The sequence below is a fragment of the Nansenia antarctica genome, assembly GCF_963989245.1.
Source record: "Nansenia antarctica genome assembly, chromosome: 15".
NCBI classification, from domain to species: domain Eukaryota; kingdom Metazoa; phylum Chordata; class Actinopteri; order Argentiniformes; family Microstomatidae; genus Nansenia; species Nansenia antarctica.
The window spans coordinates 572,501-596,735 of NC_137685.1; the positions used below are offsets into that span (position 1 = coordinate 572,501).

The 24,235-nt window shown below is 45.4% G+C and overlaps 1 protein-coding gene across 1 annotated transcript in view; it reads left to right on the forward strand.

The window, feature by feature from the left end:
- LOC308170896 (receptor-type tyrosine-protein phosphatase gamma-like) overlaps nt 1–24,235 on the forward strand; it is a gene marked incomplete at its 5' end in the record, with an annotated part of 133,437 nt that overhangs the window by 43,445 nt on the left and 65,757 nt on the right. The window contains one exon of the mRNA XM_080545751.1: nt 21,979–22,158. Within this exon, the coding sequence (XP_080401877.1) occupies nt 21,979–22,158 (180 nt within the window). The remainder of the gene's footprint in view (nt 1–21,978; nt 22,159–24,235) is intronic.

Here is a 24,235-nt window from a genome sequence, read left to right on the forward strand (position 1 = left end):
CCACAGGGAGAGGGAGGAGGGGAGAGGGGAGGGGGGAGAGGGGGAGAGGGGGGGAGACAGAGAATGTGAGAGAGAGATACTGTAGGAATGCTAATAGAGGAAGAGACACAGCAAATGGTGTGTGAGGGGAGAGAGATGGAGAGAGTGGTGGTGCACAGAGAATTGAATGTGCTAAGAAAGAGAGAGATATTAGAGAGCTGCAGAAAGGACAGGTGGTGGGTGGAGATGGAGGGAGGAAATGAAGGAGAGGGGAATGTGGTCACGCCACACCTCTCTACTCTCCTGCTCCCTCTCTCTCTCTAGTTCACATTAACACACACACACACACACACACACGCACGCACGCACGCACGCACGCACGCACGCACACACACACACACACACACACACAGACACAGACACAGACACACACACACACACAGACACAGACACACACACAGAATAATGTAGTCTAGAAATGATCTCTCTGTGACTCCATGGTCCACCTCCCTGCGGCCCCTACCAGACATAGGTTGTTTTTTCTCTCTCTCTCTCTCTCTCTCTCTCTCTCTCTCTCTCTCTCTCTCTCTCTCTCTCTCTCTCTCTCTCTCTCTCTCTCTCTCTCTCTCTCTCTCTCTCTACTCGCCTGCCCCTCTCTCACTAGTTCACATTAACACACACACACACACACACACACACACACACACACACACACACACACACACACAGAATAGAGGCATGGTAATTCAGCCTTATTGGACTGATATTCTGATTTGATTCGGGGAAACAAATGATCCCAGAGTCTTTCAAGCACAAACACATTCAGATTCAAACATCCCCTCTAATTAGCCTAGCTATAGCTCTGAGAGGAAACCAGGGGAAGGAAATTGAAAATAACAGCCGATCTTTGTCCTTATTTGAACAAGAAAACACTCGCACTGACGAAACATTGTCAATCATGTCTCGCTATTATTTTGGACTTACTGTGTTAATGAGAGTAGCCCACCACTATCCACACTCCCACCATGCTACCTGCTACCTGCTGCAGGGTGTTTGTGAGCAGGCCTGAACGTGGAGGTTAGTTGCTGTGTCGTTTCCCAGAGTCTGTTGATATGAGCCAGTTGCCCTTGGACAGAGAGGTAATGGAGCGTCACTAATCAGTGTTTCACTCCACGGCTCGGCACACGGGGGGGCTCTGTTCTGCCTGAAAGAGCCCCCCCCTCCCTCACTGAGCCCCCCCCTCCCTCACTGAGCCCCCCCCCTCCCTCACTGAGCCCCCCCTCCCCCTCCCTCACTGAGCCCCTCCCTCCCTCACTGAGCCCTCCCCTCCCTCACTGAGCCCCCCCCTCCCTCACTGAGCCCCTCCCTCCCTCACTGAGCCCCCCCCCTCCCTCACTGAGCCCCCCCCCTCCCTCACTGAGCCCCTCCCTCACTGAGCCCCCCCCTCCCTCACTGAGCCCCTCCCTCCCTCACTGAGCCCCTCCCTCCCTCACTGAGCCCCTCCCTCCCTCACTGAGCCCCTCCCTCCCTCACTGAGCCCCTCCCTCACTGAGCCCCCCCCTCCCTCACTGAGCCCCTCCCTCCCTCACTGAGCCCCCCCTCCCTCACTGAGCCCCCCCCTCCCTCACTGAGCCCCTCCCTCCCTCACTGAGCCCTCCCCCCCCCTCTCTCACTGTTTACAATTAGTTAGAGGTTTCCTCTCTTCTGATATGCAATATGAGCTGAACAGTGTTGGTCTGCTGTGATACACAACAGTGTTGGTCCACATACAGTAAATGCACCATGTGTACGGGTCACCAGTGTGGTTAACCACAGTCAGACTAGGCCAACGCTGTTAAACCATAATACTGCATATCAGTGTAAAAGAAACCACTAGCTAATCCTCACTGACACTAATGACCGTCTGACTGTCTGACCGTCTGTGCCAATAGTGTGACATGTGATGGCATATGACCAGGATGGCTTCTGAGATGTGCAATGTGATGCCTTGTGTGTGTGTGTGTGTGTGTATATAAACCTGGGCAAGTACAACAGTTCCGTACATAAGTACAGTATGACTATTAACTGTCATAGCTCCACATTGAAAGAGGGCATCTCTTGAAGCAGACAGCGATGTTATCAGACAGCAGGTCATGTGACAGTACCAGGGTCATGTGACAGTACCAGGGTCATGTGACAGTACAAGGGTCATGTGACAGTACCAGGGCCGTTGTTCAGCTCCTGTGGGTCTCAGGCGTTAGTCTGGTCTGTGTAGGAGAGGGTAATCGTCAGACGGCTGGACGTCTAACCCTGTGTGTGTGTGTGTGGTTAGAAAGCTCCTGTCAGAGCATCAAAGAGCTGCTAGCGATGCTACCCATGTATTATGCATGACCGCCGCGCCTACTAGCCTGGAGGAGAGGGAGGTAACAGGAGACATGTACAGTAGACACGTGGGTCTGTGAAACCCCCGTGGAGAAGTTAATGTCCCCCCCGAGGCCTTTCTACAGTACTCACTATAACTACACACCCCTGTCTGTCATCTCTACCTCCACCTCACGCTCTCTTTTTGCTTCTCTTTTCCATTAGACTAGACTCTAGTTCTCTGTACCTCTTCCACCACAGATCGCCACGCTTATACTGTGTTGTACCCATGGATTTTGTGCACATTTATATTTATTCCGCCCATTCTGCACATTGAGTTGTACAGACCACAGCCTCCTCCTCTTCCACGGCGATATCGTTTCTCCTGAATCTGCTGCTACCTCACAGTCACCACACAGTTCTGCATGCCGATTATCTCCCAGCCTGTTTCATGCATTTGTGGGTTATTAAAATGACGGCTTTGATCTGGCTCACAGCTTTCTGAGAAGCTACTATACGTCTCGTTTGCATTTATAAGAAGCTGTCAGAGTATTCAGGAGGCGCTGAACAATTACACCAGATGAGGAGAGACTCAAGGTACTCTCTCTTTTATCCTGTAGTTTTGTCCTGAATGCCGTTATTGAAAAATTAAATAATTTGTCTGCTTCATGGAGTCACGAGCTGAATATCGGAATCCTGATTATGGAAATCGTATTTTCCGGTGGAGATAAGTCGATTATTTGGATACTTCTTATGTTGTGTTTAGCAGCTGAGCTGTTGAAAGGTTCTCAGAGACATCAGCACCTGTGTGACCTCTGAAGTTATTGTCTTTGTTCATTGGGTTTCTGTTCATGACGGTATGCAAGCTGTTGTGTGTTGTTCAAGGATTAACACGACATGCATTTCAGATCAGTGCTGAAGAGAAATTATTGATTGGAACTCAAGAGACTGTGGAGGATTATTTTTTTATTTTTTAAACTATGTACCAGTGGAGGCTTGTGGAGATAGACATCTGATGACAACCTCACAGTAATGGCATAGTATCAAACACACATATCTGTAATGATCCCGTCCTTAATGACTCATTCCACACTCATTTCTTCTCTTCCTCATAAGCCTCCCCTGATGTACAGTAGTACAGACATGTACAGTAGGGTTAGGGTTACAGTAGGTATACAGAGATGGACGGGCAGTTGACGTGTTTATGTTTGTTTGTCTCTTCATATCCCATTGAAAGGCTTTATCTTTATCTCCAAGAGAGAGAACAGCAATAAAGTGGTTGGTAATCAGACAACATCTATCACTCTTCTCCACATTTCTTTTCCATCTGTCTGCTCCAGAGGACACAGACAAGCCTGTGGTGATGAGTGGATATGAGAGGATATGACTCTACTCTGAGAGAGATGAGTGGATATGAGAGGATATGACTCTACTCTGAGATAGATGTGACCTGGTTTTGTCTTTGAACTTGGGGCCTCAGAGGTGGCTGGTAAGGTCGTTGACTCCCATGTCAGATAGGCATGACCTCGTTCTGCTGTTGGTGGAGTTGACTAGTATCATGTCTTCCTCTGTGGTACCTCTGACCTGGTTGGGGTGCTGGCTGAGACCGTGAGCCTCCTCTACTCCTGAGAACTCTTCAGCTCCTCAGCCGCTGGCCTGGCTCCAGGGTGGAGGGGAAACTGCGTTTCATTTTCTTTTCCCTCGTAGGACAGAATGTATTTCTGGCCGCCTTTCTCCTCCTCACACACAAGGGCTGGGAGATTATTTTTGCAGACCCGGGGATGTTGAACGTGTTCTGTGGCCAACACCCTAGAACAGGAAGCCACAGTTTCTATGAAAGTCCGCGAGATGGAAGCAGATAGCGCCATGGGAAAACAATATTTTGGCTGCGGCTCGTTCTGGTGGCCAATTAGACTGAAACGTTTGTTTGATTTAGCACTTCCTCTACCTGCTTTGTGTGTGTGAGGCTGGTGTGTGTGGAACACAATGACCCCCTGATTAAAGATGGAGCTCGGTCTCAGGGACGGCCGTGGCGCCACTCTTATCAGATGCTGCTAGCTACCTCCTACTGCCCAGAACCTGGAACCACGGGGCTGGGGGAGGTACTGGATGCTCTGGTCATACTTATCACTCATGATATTCTCTGTATAGAATGTTCTCTTAGAATGTTACATTTCGTGACGTTAGAATTATAAGGTTCTATCTCCATTTTTGGTCAGAATTGAGTTTTGTACATAATCTGATCCATTAGGTGTTTATTAATGCCTGTGTGGTGTTATTTTTTTTAAATGTTGACATTTTTGAGTTAGTAATTAATCAAATACAAAGGTTCCATCTCACAGAACATAATGGAATGTAAAAACTTTGATGCTCGATATCTCTGAAGGGGTTAGGGTTATAATTCTAAGCTCACGATTTGACAGTACTTGACAGTACTTGACAGTACTCAATAAAGACCATTCATTCATTCATTCATACTTATGGTATACACATGTATTTTACAGTAGCTAGCTGTAAACAGAGACCTACATCGCATGGTACACCAAGTCATTGCCCGTGTGCAAAAGGCAGTTGACATAATGATCATTTTAGTTATAGTGTGGCAATAATATTTTATCACACCCCGTAAAGTGAAGTGCTGCTCTAATTTCTGAATGTTTCATGGGGGTTTTTATTTGATTTACCGTGACACCTATTTACAGTTGCAGAAATCGTGAATAAATTAATCTGTAATTGTAATCTGAAAGGCCGTGTTATCTGCATCTCTGGAAGGACTGAGATACAACACTCCAGATACAACACTCCTCAGGAAAAACAATGTTGTGACGTGTTAAAAGTGACAACCCACATTGACCCACAGTGTTGAACCAGGCGGTGACCAGGAGGTTGCTATGGTGCAGCAGAACTCTGGACTCCCCGTAGTTCAGATGCATTCAGTGCCCAGTCACCTTTGTCCATTGAGACGTTTCCTGGTGGACGTTGTGTAAATGAGACTGTTTGCTTGTCTCTCCCACCACCCTGTCCTGTAGACACAGGCATGGCAGGGCAGGGAAGGCAGGGGCCTGAACAGACGGCTGAGGGAGAGGAGGGGGTCACATTATTCTCTGCATGAGGAGGAATGTCTGGGTGAAGCTGATAAGGACAGCAAGACACTGTTACGTAACCCCAAATCTGAACTAACATTAATTAACGATCGGAATGCAGAGGCTCCTAATGCTGAGATATATATATATATATATATATATATATATATATATTTGAGAGAGAGAGAGAGAGAGAGAGAGAGAGAGAGAGAGAGAGAGAGAGAGAGAGAGAGACAGAGAGAGACAGAGAGAGAGAGAGAGAGAGAGGCAGAGAGAGAGAGAGAGAGAGAGAGACAGAGAGAGACAGAGAGAGACAGAGAGAGAGGCAGAGAGAGACAGAGAGAGAGAGAGAGACAGAGAGAGAGAGAGAGAGAGAGAGAGAGAGACAGAGAGAGAGAGAGAGAGAGAGAGAGAGACAGAGACAGAGACAGAGAGAGAGAGAGAGAGACAGAGACAGAGACAGAGACAGAGACAGAGACAGAGACAGAGACAGAGACAGAGACAGAGACAGAGACAGAGACAGAGACAGAGACAGAGACAGAGACAGAGACAGAGACAGAGAGAGAGAGAGAGAGAGAGAGAGAGAGAGAGAGAGGCAGAACATCAGATTGTGATGTAAGGGGTTATTATCTGAAAGGTTAGATGATCCTAATGACTTGGACTGAGATATTATAAAATCCTTTGCCTCTGGGTGCCAAGCATGCAAAATGTCTCTTTGAAAGCTTCATCCAATAGTACATGAACTGGTGAAATGCGTCCAATGTCTCTCAATTAGTCATTAAATGTGGCTCGGCCAGACCTTTTATACTTCAGATGAACTGTACATGGTTACAAATGAGGAACTATTGAGCTGTTTGCTCCTGATAGTAAAATACGACTTGACACTAAACTGCACATTGGTGCCACACTGATCCCCAGCGAGCTTGTTGTGTTTTTGAAAATCTCTCTTCAGTTCAGTCTAGGAGGAATATTCTAGTACAGTCATCCCGTACTTTCTCTAAAGATGACCCAGCACAGTCAAGTCCTCTCAGCTGTAGACAGGATGTTTAGCCTGGAGCGCATCTGAATCACCCTGATTAACACAGGATATCTTAATCGTTACATCGCTCTGTGTTTGACGTGTTGTATTCGATGTTGCATTAGCAGCGTAGACCTTGTGATTCTTAACGTATTGAATACCACAGCTCCTGAGGCAGACATGTCTGTTGCACCAACGATACTCATGTGGTTAATGTGAAGCCAGTAGAGTAGGCCGTAGAGAATAGAACAGAATCTATGTATCTCTCTGCCAAAGAATCTAGAATTAATCTCTCTCTGTGGAGCAGACAGCCATGTTGGTTGTGGGCTGTAGTTCAGTGCTGTAATAGATCAGACGGTCGGTCACGCTGCTCCACCAGGCTAATGAGGCTGATTAATGGCTGGGCGGAGCACAGCTCTGTGGTCCACTTCAGGAAATGGGCGGGGCCGGGAAATGGCCCTTTAATTTGAACTGAAAAGAGAGAATCAATTAACCAACCTCACATCACTCGCCGTCAAGATCTGGAATAACAAGCCTCCTGTTACGCAACCACATAACCGAGGTTACGTAACGCAGGTCACATAGTGACCCTGATAGAGCTCTCACACCGCCAGGGCTCCGGGCCAGTTCCGGTTCCCGTTCTGGAATCTCAGAACCTTAGTGCTTTCTGGCCAACCAGCCTGCGTTCATACCAGTTTAAGCGTTCATACCAGTTTAAGCGTTCATACCAGTGTAAGCGTTCATACCAGTTTAAGCGTTCATACCAGTTTAAGCGTTCATACCAGTTTAAGCGTTCATACCAGTTTAAGCGTTCATACCAGTTCAAGCGTTCATACCAGTTTAAGCGTTCATACCAGTTTAAGCGTTCATACCAGTTTAAGCGTTCATACCAGTTTAAGCGTTCATACCAGCCCGCGTTCATACCAGTTTAAGCGTTCATACCAGTTTAAGCGTTCATACCAGTTTAAGCGTTCATACCAGTTTAAGCGTTCATACCAGTTTAAGCGTTCATACCAGTTTAAGCGTTTATCATACCAGTTTAAGCGGAACCACGAAGGGGCGGGATTAAACCGAAATGTCACAACAAGATGGCGGCTACTAGAAATGAGGATAACATCTTCCACTGCTGTATCTGAAATAAACACTATTATTTGTAAACACAATCTCTTACCAGCCAGCTACTCTGATACTAGAATAGAAACGGCCACCAAGTGTGTTTGTTTACATGTCGTCTCCTTCCTCCTCTCTCTCGCTCGTCTTCACAACTGAAGGAAGGACACAACATGTAAACAAACACACGCTGTGAACCAACTTCTCAGGTTCTGAACCAATTTATTTTGGATCCTTCTGCGCTGGCTGGTTCAAGATTAGGTTCAGGAACTGGAACCGACACGCAGCCTTGGAGGGGTGAAAGCCCTGAGAGAGGAGGAGGGAGGGAAGCCTGAACTCACTGTTTGGGGGGAGCTCTGGTCTGCCTTTTTGGGGGGAGCATTGGTCTGTACTGAAGCACAGGCTTTCCTGTCAATTCCTCTGATTCTCAAATCTTCATGTCCCACAATGCCCCTGGTTCTGATCTCCCAGCACGGCTGGACATCGAAGCTCCTGACACGTTTGGTGAATTTAGCTTGAATTCCATGGTAGCCAAATGTGTGTTGCTGTGTTGGTATCTGTGTGGGAGGCTGGTATGTCGTTGCTATCTGGCTGATATTCATCAGGTGCTGAAGGTCTTTCTTTATCTACCTTTACACGGTCTTCCCATGTGGTATATGAAATTGCAAAAGGTGATATCAAGTTGATAACCATGGCAATGACAAAGCTAACAGTAAAAAAACATTATTTGTATACACAAATTACATTTGACATTTACTCTACAGTATACTGAAATGGTGTCCTTTGCTCTTCTTGACAGGTGATATTAAAGACTATCACTTAGGATCTATTAAGTGAGGCTAAGGCTAATATATAAAACGTGTGGATTGCTTAAACCTGGACGTGCTGTAGTCATGTTTTCAGCGCTGTTGATCAGAGGCATATAGCCTCTGCTACTGTATAGTAATTTAATTTTCCTGTTGCATATTCATCACATTAAGATAGAGAGAGTTCAGACTCATGAGAGTGTTGGTGGCAGTGAGAGGGTTTCTAACGTACTGTAAACATCCACATTATAGAGAAACCCACACATGTGACACGCTCTCCCTCCTCCCAGCCAGACATGATGGATGTTTACATAGTGTGTCATCATTTACACCTCCCAGCCAGGAGAACGCATGATCCTGTTCTGTGTGAAATGAAAAATGGGGTAAACACAGTTAATTATACGACACATTTTTCACTTTCTTTGGATAAGACCCAATTTGGTGACCCAGATGTCATGTGACACCTTGTTTAATGTGTAAATAACCAACAGGCTGGAAACAACAATAACCACTGGAGATGCAGAAGAGATGGATATTATAATACTGTATTATAACGGCCTCACTCAAACGTCCACGCATGAACTAATGTCCATGCAGTTTAATTCAACACCAGTTGCTTTTGACAATAAATCAATATATCATCATCATCATCATCATATCATCATCATCACCATCATCATCATCATCATCATCATCATCATATCATCATCATCATAACATCATCCCCATCACCATCATCATCATCATCACCATCATCACCACCATCACCATCATCATCATCACCATCATCATCATCATCATCATATCATCATCATCTTCATCATCATCATCATCTTCATCATCATCATCATCATCATCATCTATGTTTGTCACCATACAGCAAACACTGTCCATACTGTAGATGTGACATGTTATTGACATACAGTACCGTGTCCTAAGGTGATTGAGAAGGTTGAGAGTTTGTGCTTTGTGTGATGTCATCATGTGAGACTTCCTCCTTTCACACATGGTTCAGAGCGCATTGTTGCTTTCTGCTGTCAGAGTCCATACCAGGCCGAGCCTCTGACGGCCAAAGCCCTCTACTTAACAAGGCAATGAAATACCAGGATCAGACTGTATGGAAATATCACACTGTACAGCAGTATGTTTTCATACCATTCTTCTTCTTCTGAGCTTCCTATTCAACATCTCTTCTATAGGCGTATTGTGTCTTCAATGGCAAAATGGTTTCAGGACTATTCTGAGCTCGGGACTGTTGCTGGTAGAGTGAGGTGGTGTCACGCCACAGTTCCACTACGCTACCCTCCTCCACACTAAATCATTCTCACTATTCAGGTTTAGTGGGGAGGTGATGAATAATGGATGGCCTCCTCCAACGCCTGGCAGAGGTTCTCACCCTCTCTCACCCTCGGCCCCAGACCAGTTTAGCTCAGGTGATTCACTGAGTAAAGTGGACGACTTGAGTACCAAAGGCTCACACACCCATGCAGTGTTAAATATATATGATATATATGATATATATATATATATGATATTAGAAACTTCCCTCTAATACACATCTGTGGGGAAAAGTAGGAAGATATGTATTATTGACAATCGTATACAAGTTATCTTTATAAAAAATAAATGTGCTCATGAATTCTACAGATTGCAGTGTTGCTGCTCTCCTCCCCTGAGTACATATGTGTTGTTGTTTGGTTTATTTCTGTCCATCTCTTTCTGGATGCTCGATGGCGTGCAGGACCATGGTGTACGATGTGCAGATCTGTGGAGGAGGTGATATGACGGTGGTTTACAATTCATTTCACCACTGATGTGACGAGGTCAAAGGCACCCTTCATTTTGTAGAGTGTAGCTGTTGGAACATCCAACGTTGGATATACGTTGGAACCTCCGCCAACATGATTGTGTCCCTTCACCTCTGCAGAAAGCAGACGGAAAGATAGGGCCAAGCCGTCGACACTTGGTCAAGGTTGAGCAGAAGCGTTGTAAGCATAAAAAGGAGGCTTTCCAATTACTTACTGTTTTATGACTCATGTGCTGAAGTCATTCAACGTGATCCATCAAATGTTCCCTCACTTGCCTTTGAAGCTCAGTGGAGTGCAGCGTTCTGGTGGTACCTGTATGGTCCAATGATGATCGACTCTTCTCATCTCAGCTGGCCAATAAAGGATTTGTGTCAGGCATTCCTTTGAATGTGCCAGGCTCTCTGAATACAAGACAAACACCACTCACACAGAGGAGAAGGAGAGATGATTCTCTTTCATGATCATTCTTTTTTGGACATCGATAACGTCACTCTCTCTCTCTGCTTGTTGGTCTGGGGTCGGGTTAGGGTTAGGGTCATCTGGGGGCTCAAAAGTTTCAGATAAACGGAGAGAAGAAACTGTCTGTTTGACTTTGGCTGGACGTCCCCATACATACTAGATCCCCCAGCCTGCTTTGCGTTGTTAGAAGCTGGTTAAACAGAGGGGCCGGGACGTGGTACTGAGCTGGTACACGGCGCGGGGCAGAGTGTGTGTGCTCAGAGAGAGAGAGAAAGCTTTGGTACACTAATTAGCTGCTTGGTGTTGACGAGCTGATTCGACTGCTGCTGTTCGCCTGAGCGAAAGGGGAGCAGAGGATTGTGGGATTGTGCTGAGCGTCATCCCCATGGCTTCTCTCAGGTCCTCCTCTGCAGCCTGTCAGTCTGCCGTCTGCCTCCATCTTCAGGTGTAAATACTGACACTGCCGAATTATAAGGCTGTTCTGTTTTTGGTCAAAATTTAGTTTTTTACATAATCTGATCCATTAGGTGTTTATTAATGCCTGTGTGGTGTTATTTTTAAAATGTTGACATTTTTGAGTTAGTAATGAATAAAATACAAAGGTTCCGTCTCACAAAACATAATGGAATGTAAAAACTGTGACGCTCAATATCTCTGAACTACCCTAAACGGAGATAGAACCTTATAATTCTAAACGGAGATAGAACCTTATCATTCTAAACAGAGATAGAACCTTATCATTCTAAACGGAGATATAACCTTATAATTCTAAACGGAGATAGAACCTTATAATTCTAAACGGAGATAGAACCTTATCATTCTAAACGGAGATAGAACCTTATCATTCTAAACGGAGATAGAACCCTATCATTCTAAACGGAGAGAGAACCTTATCATTCTAAACGGAGATAGAACCTTATCATTCTAAACTCACGATTTGCTTTCATCTTCAGAGTCAGTGTAAATCACCTTATGATGTTTAATAACTGTTGTGCATGTTAAGGTAGAACACACACATTATGAAGGTGTTTGTTGTTTATGAAAACATGAAAGTTAATGAAAGCTTGTGAACGTTTGTGATATCTATAATATGTCTGTATCATCTCAGTATAGGGCCTTGGTTTCTACTTTTTTTTTCTTTTTTCTACTGTTTGTGAACAACTCAATAACCACCAACACAGCACAGCAGACGCAGAGTCTTTGTAGATTAAACACAGAGATTTGTGTCTTCCTCAGTTGACTCAGCTGTGTTGAGCCTCTCCCCTTCCTGCCTCATGTTCCACACTGTCAGACCACAGATCTGCTGGGAAGCATGGAAAGAGATCCTCACATCAGAGGGATGGGAGGAGGGAGACATGAAGAGAGAGAGGGAGAGAGAGAGACAGGGGGAGGAGGAGGGAGACATGGAGAGAGAGAGAGAGGGAGAGAGACAGGGGGAGGAGGAGGGAGACACGGAGAGAGAGAGGGAGAGAGAGAGAGAGAGAGAGAGAGAGAGACAGGGATGGGAGGAGGGAGACATGGAGAGAGAGAAAGAGAGAGAGAGACAGGGATGGGAGGAGGAAGACATGGAGAGAGAGGGGGAGAGAGAGAGACAGGGGGAGGAGGAGGGGGATGGAGTCAAGGGGGAGAGAGGAGGAGGAGGAGGAGGAGGAGGAGGAGTGTGCACTCTGTCACCGCTGTTCGGATAGAGCTGTAAAAACCCCTGTGTTGTGACAGGCGGTCTGACGCATGGAGGCGGCGTGCGCCGAGCTGAGGGTGATGCTTCCATGCTAGAGCTGCTGCAGCTAGTCTGTGTACTGAGTCTGTGTACTGGCACCAGCTGTAGTGACTTCACATGGATCCTCCTCAGCTAAAGCAGCATCCAATAGGAGATGGACACCTCAGACACATTTTTGTCAATACGTGAATGCTGTTGGGAGACGGCGTTAAAACCAGTCTCAGGGTCATGTTGTGAAAATGGACGGTTAGACTTGGTGTCTTGTCTGTCGGATGAAATCGGATCATTTGATCTTTGAGGGGTACTGGTGGTCTAGTGGGTAGTGAGTTGGACTGGTGATCAGAAGGTTCTGAGGTCAAATCCCATCTGGGAACATCACCATGTAGGCACTCGTAGTGTGCCCTTGTGTAAGGCACTTAGCCATAACCGTAATTACCGTAACCGTAATTACCGTAACTTACTCCGGGGAGACTGTCCTTTTAATCTCTAAGTGTCTGCTAAATGGTTAAAATGTAAATCTTTCGTAACATGACCCGTGCATGATCCGGTCTGCCTTCTGGGAATTGACAGATAGATCAATAAGTAGTCTTGTCCAGCTCTTGTTCTGCCCCAGTCTGGTCTTGGCAGACATGCTGTGTTTGTTGAAACCTGATCCTACTTATAGTGATCAGACTCAAGACTGGACATCTGGGAATATACAGGTGTGTGTGTATGGACAAGGAATGTTGAGGAGTACTTGTCCACTGCTCTGTCTGTCTCAGCTGCTAAGACCAAGGCTTTCTGGGTGTGCGGTGTCAGTGTGTACAGTACACAGCCCCGTTCTGCTGTCAGTTTGGCTCTGATCACCTGGCTTGTTTGTGTGTTGTCGGGGGGTGGTTGTGCATATGGACGTATTGGAGTGGATTTGCGAGGCCTGGCGTGCCAAACATGGGCATCCTGCCAGGCAGTGTGCTACGTGTCTGCTTTCCCCTCAGAGGACAAAACGGAAATGACAAGGCAATCGCCATTCTGTCAGCGTCGCCATGGCAGCACAGCCAAGGTTGTTTATCCCCAAGGTTAATGGGATGGCGTCTGGTAGCAAAGGTGCCGTTAGAGACAAACATGTGCCTGTTTTACTTAAGCAAGAAAGAGACACAGCGCCTGGTGTCCCACCGGACAAAACCACAGAGTTGAAGAAACTGGCTGATCAACTAGCAGAGTCTCAACGGCCATCGGCACCTAGTCTTACTACTGAATAGAATACCAATGGTAAACTAGGCTTATTAATAGAATACCAATGGTAGACTAGGCTTTGGGAACACACATTTTTTATTATTTGTCTTTATTATACCCGAACATATTATCTCATGTGACTTTGAGGGAAGAATTTGGATTAACGCATAAAAAAAGTTTTATTTTACCAAAGCTGTGATTGTATCTAGCTGCTGCGTAAGGCTGTGTTGTGTTGAAGCAACGATATTCAGTCATTATTATCTGTATTGCTCCTCATTCCTCTGGCCCCACAGTGAGAACTTTGACTGGGTAACTTTGACTGGGTAATGGTTATCTACATTTACCCACTTCAGTATGATACTGATGGACATGGGGAACATTTTCAAATAAGCGGCACACAGAGCGAGAGTCAGAGCCAGAGGCATTGTTAAGGGTTAGGGGGCTTAGACCAACCTATGTTTCGTTGTGGGGGGGTATCAGAGATTTTGATTGACGGGTGGTAGCTAGCTTGCGCTAAATCGACGGCAATGTGCTAAATCGATGCTCATTGGAAGCAGTTTGAGGTTCATTGTCTTGCCCAAGGACACTTCGACATGTGGCCAGCTGTGGTTCGAACCGCCGACCTTGCGATCATTAGACGCCGGGTCTCCCTCCTGCACCATAGACACCACATGGGATTGGGCCGTTGTCTGTGTGTGTTCACTGTGTCAGACCGAGGGAACGCCCAGCTGCATGGGAGGATGATTATGATGATGACTATGGGACAGGCCCTCTGCATGCTATACTGCATTCAACATGAAATATGACTGTCTGTCGCAGACATTGTCCGCCATTAAGTGTTATGTAGGGTTCAGGGTTAGGTAGAGTTCAGGGCCATCGTATAAGCTGTGTGATCCTGTATGAACCATCTGTACATTTGACTTATTTAGTAATTACTTGCTCGGTCTTTTGTAATAAAGTTGTAATGAAGTGATGCACTTTTTTGTTCGTTGTGCTGGTGGCTGGGGGAAGCTGTCTCTGTGTCTATGTCTCTGTGATTGTAGAACAAGTGTTGGGTTGCACAGCGTGAGTCGAGAGTTAAGTCTTCCTCTCTCATCCCTTACGGCATTCTCTGTCCGCAGATTAAAGGCTTGTTGCCAGACACAGAGAGTAGTTCTTAAGTATTTAAGATACTGTTCCAGCAGCAGAGAGATGTGCTAAGCTGAGCCCTCCAAGCTAATGTGACCCAGCACTGAGGCATCCACGATTGCATGAGACCCCAGAGAACATTCTGTACTCCTCTAGCATATCGGCACATCAGATGAAAAGGCCCATTGTTGTGAGGAGTGAATCCACTTTCCATCTGGGACAGAGTGTGGGGTTGGTGCAGAGAGGTGCCACCTAGCTCTTGGCAGTTAACTGCAGGTCTTTACTGCAGACCATAATTGCCTAATGAAATCAACTGTCTGTGTGATAGCAGATCATTATTAGTATTGTGTTACTGTCTACGAGACTGACACATTACTACTACAGTGCGGAAGACTGCTCTTTCCTTTTCTTTTACTGAACAATTAGGTCAACTATTATATTTTGAGATGTTCAGATGATTTAAATGGCATAGAAATTAATTTGTAATGGATTTCCATTGTCTCATAAAAAAAATGTAAATGCACTTTTCCATGTAGTCACAAAGAGCCTTTAAGAGATCTCTACTTAACTGTGTAACTCAGGATGACCTGGCCAAGTCTCAATCTGAGGATTTATTACTCTTAGCAGAAACCGTACCCATGTTACTGACCCTGGTCCAGTGGGCCAGCGAGGTTTAGGTAAAGCATACCTTAAGTAACTGTAACTATGCATGTTGACCAGTAAGATAGCCAAGCTAGCTCTCATTTGGCCTTTCACAATAAATGGACTGAGTCATTTTGATTTCAGTAGACAATCTTTCAAACATTGTTTTGTTGAATGGCCTTTTACCTCAGAGATGGTGGTTAGTAGGTTGATGAAAAACGCTAGAGGCTTTTGAGGCTTATAATATACCCCTTTCACCTGGATAATACGCTACATTACTTCAAATATATTCTTGGAGGTACTGAAGCTTAAAAACACACAGGGAGGAGAGGAAATGTTGAGGTGATAGAAGTTCACAGAGTAATGAAGTCGTTCACTCGGGGAATACCTTGACTATGACAGGAACATTATCCTCCAGCTCCATAATTCATTGGCTTGGGCTGAGAGGATCCTGTCTGAGACACAAACACGGAGATACCTGTCAGCCCTCGGAGGTGAGCTCACCCACCCGTCCCCCCGCTGCAACGGAATAATCTGATTTGGATTGGCAAAAGGATTAGCCTATCAGCAGGTCAATTCAACTCCACTGGGCGGCCTGCAGACCTGATACAGTTTACCTGCCGGAACCTTTCAACTACAGAGATTGGCATCGCAAGAGCTCTCAGGGATTCCAGAACAGTCAGGCTGAGTTTGTGTATCAGATCTCCGAGCTGCATAGAGCTAATACAGAGCTCTTGGAGATCCTGTTTGTGTCTTTCACTTTCCTGTCTACAGTGTTGTATCTATTAGCTGTATCACATGCTGCTATCCGCTGGCGGACACATGGGGGGAGGCAGGGGGGGCGACCGCCCCTCCTGGTGCCCCCACGGTTGAAAAACGTCTCGCTTAAGTGCCCTTTTGAGTGGCAAAATGAGAGGATTTTCCCTATTGGTGCCCCTCCAATGGTTTAAACTTGACCATGTGCCACCCCACAGTTGAAAACGTCGCACTAAAGTGCCCTTTTGAGTGGCAAAATTAGAGGATGTTGCCTGCCCTTCCAATGGTCTAAACTTGACCATGTGCACTGATGGGGTCCCATGTTGTGCAGTAGGTGCCCTTTTTTTATTTTTGCCCCCCCTGCCCTTCAAACTGCCTGAGTCCACCACTGCTGCTATCAGACTCAATTGATTTGTCTGATGTGTTTGTCCTTGGGACAACTGAAACTGCCAAAACAAACAAAAATAAATGTTGTTCAGTATTCAGGAAATGGATATATTATTTAGTTCTCTGCTTACAGCCTCAGTTTTCAACACAGCTTCTCTTTTCCATTGGACTTTTCTTGTGTTCACACAGAGTCTCTATATATCTCGGTCCATAACATTGAAGTCTTGAGTCAAGGTCAGATTCGGTCATTGCCGTTTCAAAGGATCTTTAATTACAGTGAGACAGCTTTGGTTTTCCTGTAGCCTTGGTCAGATCTTTTCACTCACATTCTCGCTGAGATGTTATAATCTGCACAAAGCAGATTGGCGTGACAGTCGACCTGTTTTCACACTCCAGTCACCTCTCGCTATCTCAGACACCTGATACTTTCCTCCTGGCCTTTGTGATGTGGGTGTCAGTTACCCACAGAGACTCGGAGGCAGATTGGTTTTGTTGCTTTTGGATGTTCACAGAGGGAATGAGAGGTTCAAAGTCCTCTGTAATGATGATGAAACTGCAGTGATTTGTGGACTCTGTGTGGTTGCTGCTAAGTGACTTGTTGCCATGGGGAAGACTAACCTGATTGAAGCTGAGCAAGCCAAAGCATAATGATTAATTACACAGTGTAAATTCATTCGGTGACTTCTAGAACAACACATTTAGCATGGTGCAGGAGGTGTGTTCCTTCCCCCCTCCGCCTGACGCCGTCGCCTAGCCAGTGGGAGTGTGTGAGACTGATGGATGGCATTGAGACGTATTAACCGACGGCTCCGCACCCCTCTGCTATCTGATTCCATCGCTGCTCCTCCCTTTCTCTGTTCCGTTAAAAGCCAAAATTATCTCCGTTTTGGTAAACGGAAATGTAATCTATTTCTGAATGGAAAATTAACACGAGATTAGACTTGCGCTTAGGCAAAACTGACATCCATGAAATTAGTGTTTGAGTGGTTTCGGCGTTGGCTTTATTACACCATTTGTTTATTTGTATCGCCACTAACCAGCAGTAAATATGTTTTTCTGCTACAGATGGCCTTGTGGGTAAACATGTTATCAGCCTCCTCTGAGCCATGTGACTGGGATTGAGTTAGTGGAGGAGTCGGGCCTTGAGACGTCACTAGAACCAGAGACAACGGTGTTATCTGCTGTGATGAGCTCACATGAACAACATGAAACTAATCAAATAACATGAAGAAGAATAATCAATACCCATCCATAAATAACCACTGTGCTTAAAGCGTTAAACTAAACTAAAGAGGGTTTCAAAGAGATTTTGTTTTCAAGCCAGATATTGCCACCAGGGTTGGACCGTTTCCAGTTTTTGATACCGTTAAAACGTTCCCGAAAAGTTTTTCTGTTAAACTCGGGATCACCAGTTTGTATATAGTTAAAATAAAGTTATCCGGTGATTGACGATCAGATACCAGTGTGGAGTTTTCTGTCTTAAATTCTTTGTTGGTTTGTGAGGATGTTCATACACACTTGGTAAGATGTGTGTGTGAAAGAAGACCACAAAAAACAGCAGTGACTGCTCTCAGCTGTTTAACACTTAAAGACCTAGACACCATCACCAGTTGTAGGTTGTCTGAAGTGCAGTGTCACTATGAAAATTCACTAGAATGCAGGAATTGAGAAAAAAAATCTCAAAATTTTTCTGCGGGAATCACTGCTATACTACTACTACATATACTATACTACTACTACATACATACACTATACTACTACTACATACATACACTATACTACTACAATACATTCATGTGAAAACACCGGACGCACAGTCGCAACACAATTAGGAACATAATGTTATTCGACTCCGCTGACTGGAGGATGCAGGGAAGATCTATGAAGAACACGTCTTGGAACAGCGTCTTAATTGAATGAACTGCTCTTCTTTTTCTATTACCTTCTTTCTTACCTTCTTTCTTGTTCTATTATAAATTAAGATTCGGCCAAAAGCCTCGTGTTAATTTGTTTAGTCTTAGATCCAGACATGCTTCTTGTTTCTCTTTCTCTTTCATAGTTCATTTAACGCGTCACTCCCCTCAGCTCGTTCTGGATAAACTCTTTGATGTTCCACCAGAATCAGTCTGTTCCTTCTCCTCCTCCAGTGTTGACGTAGGAAAGGGGGATATGCAGAGGCTGTGGGTGTTGAGGTATGAAAACTCTCCCATGAAAGGTCATGGGTCATTTACCCCCAACTCCTCTACCAAGCCGTGTGTCACCCATGGTTAAACTACCAGGACCGTTTCAACTGTGTGAAGTAAATGCAGCACCAGCACACGACAACACAAACTGAACCATGTAACATACATCCTATGGGCCTAACGTGTCCCACTCTAACTGGACACACCACTGCTGTATGTCCACAGTGAGCTTTGGTCCATTGACATGTCTTACTGCTGCTACCATTAACCCTTCCTCTCTCCTCAGTGCCAAGTGTAACTGGCATGGGTCCACACCTGATCTCTGACTCTTACAGGTTTTTCAACCTACAGTCCGAATGCAGAAAGGTTAACCTAAATGTAACCTTTTAGAACATACCATTCATTCCCCTACAGGCCTGGAGGTGGGAGGCTGTGCAGGCTGAACACACTGAGTCATAGTTCTGCCGGGCTTCATACCAGTGGCTGAAATGGAGTTAACCTCCTGTGGGTTTTAAAAGGGCACGGCCACATAGTTCATGATTGTTTCAGTGTCTCAGAGGTTTTCACTCCCTGAGTTAAATTACTGGACAGAAAACTGACTGAAAGAGATCTCAACAAAGTCCTTCTGTTTATGAATACACATCATTACCTGATTAGTTTGTTGCTAGTCATGTCTTGAGGAGAGCCTTTCTTTCATCCTGAACATACATGCTCTGAGTCCTCCAAAACTGGACAGATGTGAATAGGCAAAATGTTGGATATGATGGAATCTACAGTACTGTCATTCTCTATTCGGTTGTTAAGTCATGACGTGTTTCCGGGTCCAACGTTGGCTGAGGCGCTCTCTTCGAAATGCCTCAGTAATAATAATAATTCATTATATTTGTATAGCGCTTTTCCGAGGCTCAAAGACGCTGACAATATGGGAAAAACAGGAAAGTGCTGCGTCCCTTGTTGTATGAATAGATCCCAGTCTAAAAAACGATTGAACTGTCATTCTGTTTTTTCTGGTTTGGACCCGGAAATTGCTAAACGTCACGCGTGACGTCAAACTTAACAACCGAATTGGTGTTTGCAGTGTGTTGTTGGGAGGTGGGGGGTGTCAGGAGTCAGGACTATGTTCATAAAGCTGCTAGTGTTTACCAAACAAGTAGAACAAATGACTCAGGAAAGCTTCCCTCTCATCAGGGATGCTTGCGAGTATTATAAGGTGAACTTGAGGCTACGGCCCAGGAACAGCTCTACGTTTTTAACTGTGTGTAATTATGGTCATGCTGAGCGTTTCTCTGAGAGTGTGTTATTTTATTGCTGCTCGCATCCATTTATTTATATCAGAGGTGGTTGATCTTTCTGCAAATGTTGGTGAACATGGAATTATGTTGTTTGTTCTGTGAAGAAAGGAAAGAGGAAAGAATGAACATTGGTTTGGTTTCACCTCGTATGCTGTAGCTGAGGTGGGACAGAGGACGAGTCACTTACAGAGCCACAAACTACCAATGATGATGTCCGTACACATCTCCTCTGGGCCTGCTCTGTGTGTGTGTGTGTGTGTGTGTGTGTGTGTGTGTGTGTGTGTGTGTGTGTGTGTGTGTGTGTGTGTGTGTGTGCTATCTGAACAATATCATCTCCTCTGCAAAAGTAGAGCTTTCCTTCCTTTATCTGTGTGTATTATGGTGTGTGTGTGTGTGTGTGTGTGTGTGTGTGTGTGTGTGTGTGTGTGTGTGTGTGTGTGTGCTATCTGAACAATATCATCTCCTCTGCAAAAGTAGAGCTTTCCTTCCTTTATCTGTGTGTATTATGGTGTGTGTGTGTGTGTGTGTGTGTGTGTGTGTGTGTGTGTGTGTGTGTGTGTGTGTGTGTGCTATCTGAACAATATCATCTCCTCTGCAAAAGTAGAGCTTTCCTTCCTTTATCTGTGTGTATTATGGTCTGTGTGTGTGTGTGTGTGTGTGTGAGAGAGTGTGTGTGTGTGTGTGTGTGTGTGTGTGTGTGAGAGTGTGTGAGTGTGTGTGTGTGTGTGTTTGTTCCAGCGTGTGAGGTATTAGAGTGGCGCTGGTACAGACATATTGGTCGTGCTAAAGCGATGAGTGATGACTTCAGTCCTGCGTGCTGATGCAGTCATTAGTGAGAGACGGAGCCCAGATCCATAGCGCAGCTTTTCCATACAACCCAGACCTGACCAATCAATAAGCTCCCAGGCGGTATGTGGAGCCGGAGACGGACGATTCATCCTCATTTAACCCAACGGACAAATCTGAGCACTCAGGAGACTCACCGCTGCCGCGTGACAAACTGGTGACAAATTCATCTGAAAAACGCTTGACTGAGTGGATAGTACTGCTCCACAGTTAAGTGTGCCCTTTAGAGTGTGTGTGTGTGTGTGTGTGTGTGTGTGTGTGTGTGTGTGCGTGTGTGCGCGCGTGTGCATGCGTGTGTATGTGTCCAAGGTGACTGGCCAAAAAAGTCGCATCATAAGCATTAAATCAGTCAGATAGATGATGGCGTCTATTGCAGAACACTGACCTAGACTGCTGCTGTGTCTTATCCAAAAAGGTTTTTTAAAGTGGTTGCAGTGTGTTTGTGACACAAAGCCATTTATGCCTGTTCAGGGGGTTGGTAGTAAAAAAGGAGGAAATATAATATTTCTTCCATGAACCACTTCAAAAAACAGTTGCTGCATACCTGTAGGGAACAGGATCATAGATTCTGTGTTAACCCAGAGATGTTGGAGTCCGCGTGTTAGAGTTCCTCTCTGATCCTGCAGCCTGTTGTTGTTCCGTCGGCCCGTTGTAGAACAGATCAGGAGCCCCGCTGTCAACGGTGGATTACGCTTTTGTTGAACCTCGGCTGTGGGGGATTGAGGATTAAAAGAGCAGACAGTGGATCAGGAGGGTGGAGGAAGTTGTGCGTTTGACTCTCGCTGCGCAGAGAGAGAGAGCTGGAGGGAACGGGGCCCAATCCCATTTCCCTTTCCCACTCCTCCCCCTCGTTTCGGAGTGGGCATCTTAAAAACCTCTGTTCGGAGGGCTATGTAGCCCTACTACTGGGTCCTACCCCTGCATGAAAACAAGACTTGGGACACCCCTACCCTACACGTGCAGAAAGGAGGGGTAGGGCTAAAATGGAGGGCCAAGGGGGGAAGGGGTGAATTGGTATTGGGCCATACACTCTCTCTTTCTGTCTGTCTCTCTCTCACTCTCCCCCCAGCCCCCCCCCCCCCCCCCTCTCTCTCTTACTCTCTCTGTCTCTCTCTCTCTCTTTCTCCCTCTCTCTCTCCCTCTCTCTCCTGTCCAGTGTTCAGTAGGTTCTGTGGACCGTGTGTGATACTCTGTTTCTCCTCCTCTCTGCAGGGACGTACGGGCCTCTGGGCTGGGCCTCCTCCTACCCTGAGTGTGGCGAGAGGAACCAGTCGCCTGTGGACATCGTGGAATGGGACGCCCAGGTGTCCCAAGAGTGCCAGGAACTCACGCTCAACGGGTTCGCTGCCGAGTCGTCCAACAAGACCTCCATGAAGAACACAGGGAAGACAGGTCAGCAGCACTGCAGGGTGGACCCCTGGTAACACCTCTATACCTCCATAACACTAACACTAAGTTCTATGATGCATTGAAATTTGCATTTGAAATGACATTAAACTAAGATAATAAGATGGTTATCATCATTTTTCAAATCTTTATTACAGTTTTTCGCAATTGCTAAAACACATTTCACAAAACTTTCCTCCATTTTCCCAAAACTCTAAACACAACACACTTTTCTAAAGCTACATAAGCAAAACCACACCTTCTCTCTTCAAAACTCAAACTTTCACACCAAAACAGCTGCTCAAAGCCTGCAAAAATGTAAACACTATACGCATCATTACAGACTACAACAAAACAACTGAAAACACAATGTTCAGTGTGTGAGAATGTTCTTTTTTTTCACAACTGCCAAAGCACATTTTTAGAAACCTTATGAATGAATGAATGAATGAATGAATTCTGTTCTCAGAATATATCACTGTAGAGTATTGGGCATTCATAGATTTGTGTGTTTCATATGAACAGTATGTAAATCTACAGAAAATACAGTATGTATGTTACGGTACATGTGGGAATACGGTACATGTGGGAAAACTAGGGTTAGGGTTAGGTGCTAGGGTGACTTGGTACATGCTGGCATGTCTAACCCTAACCTTAACCCTAACCCTAACCCTACCCCTAATCCTAACCCTAACCTTAGCCCTAGCACCCTAGCACCTAACCCTAACCCTAGTTTTCCCACATGTACCGTATTCCCACATGTACCGTATTCCCACATGTACCGTAACATGTACACTACTGTACTGTATCACAACTCATGCAAACACTACAGAGGATCCATTACACACAACAATACTCACTGAAAACAATGTTCAGGGTGTGATGTTTTTAAAATGTATTTATGGAACTATACCACACACACACACACGCACACACACACACACACACACACCACAATCATTTGCAACAAGTGTCTTAAATTTTGAGTCGTTATGTTTAATGAATGAAGCTAGGTGTGTTCATTGTGATCAAATTTTGCTGACTGTGGCAAGCATTTTGCATCACATGAGCTTTAATTTGAGAATTTGAGCAGAGTTTTTTGCAACTTGTGTTTTAGCAAGACAAAATGTGTTTAGATGTATGAGAAAATGAGGATTGTGTTTTGTGAATTGTGTCTTCATGTGAAATGTGTTTATGGTTTTGGTAAATGGGAGCTAGTTTTATTAAATGTGTTTAGAGAACTGGTCATTTGGTTTAGAGAATTGGCTTTTCTGTTTTAGCAATTGTGAAAAACTGTAATAAGTAATTACAGAAAAAGTAAATGACATTTTCCCGAGAGCGAAATCTGTTGTGGTATTTAAAAATGGCGGTTAGCGGTGAACTCTATGAACATGGGATGACGATGTTGTGACCAATCAACGGTCTGCAGCGTCACACGTCACACACAGCCTGGCAAAAAGTACCTTTCGCTCCAGTAGTTCCTAGTCCAGAAGGGCAGCTAAAACGTCCCGGCTCGGCTCGGCTCGGCCCGGTAGTGGAAAAGCACCATAACACTGTCATTACTCTAGCAGCTAAACCCTGTATGGACCGAGACACGGACTGAAGATAAGAGTACTGTACATATTGTAAAAAAAATAAAAATAAAGAGGAGAGAGAGAGTGAACATTTGGTTATGACTTTGTTCTACACTCAGACAAGTTTCACAGTGCGTGCCAACGTTGTAATTATGTACAAAGGGAACGGGTCTTAAAAGTTGATCCTGATCGATTTTACCTCCTCCCTTCATGTCTTGACCTGCTGTGGGCTTCAGCTGATTGGCCAGCATCCAGTAGAACAGAACAGGGCAGAACAGTAGTCCTGGCAGAACAGTAGTCCTGGCAGAACAGTAGTCCTGGGCCAAACACAGGAACATGTTCAACAAGCCCCTTAGGCAGATGCATAAGGGATGCAGGTCCCGGAGACATTTCCTTTGATCAAGGCTTTACTTCCACACAGACTCCTCTCCTCTCCCAGGATCCTCTCCTCTCCCAGGCTGTGATTCAAGGTCTTTCTGGTCTTAGCGTGTAATTCTCCTCTGCTGTTG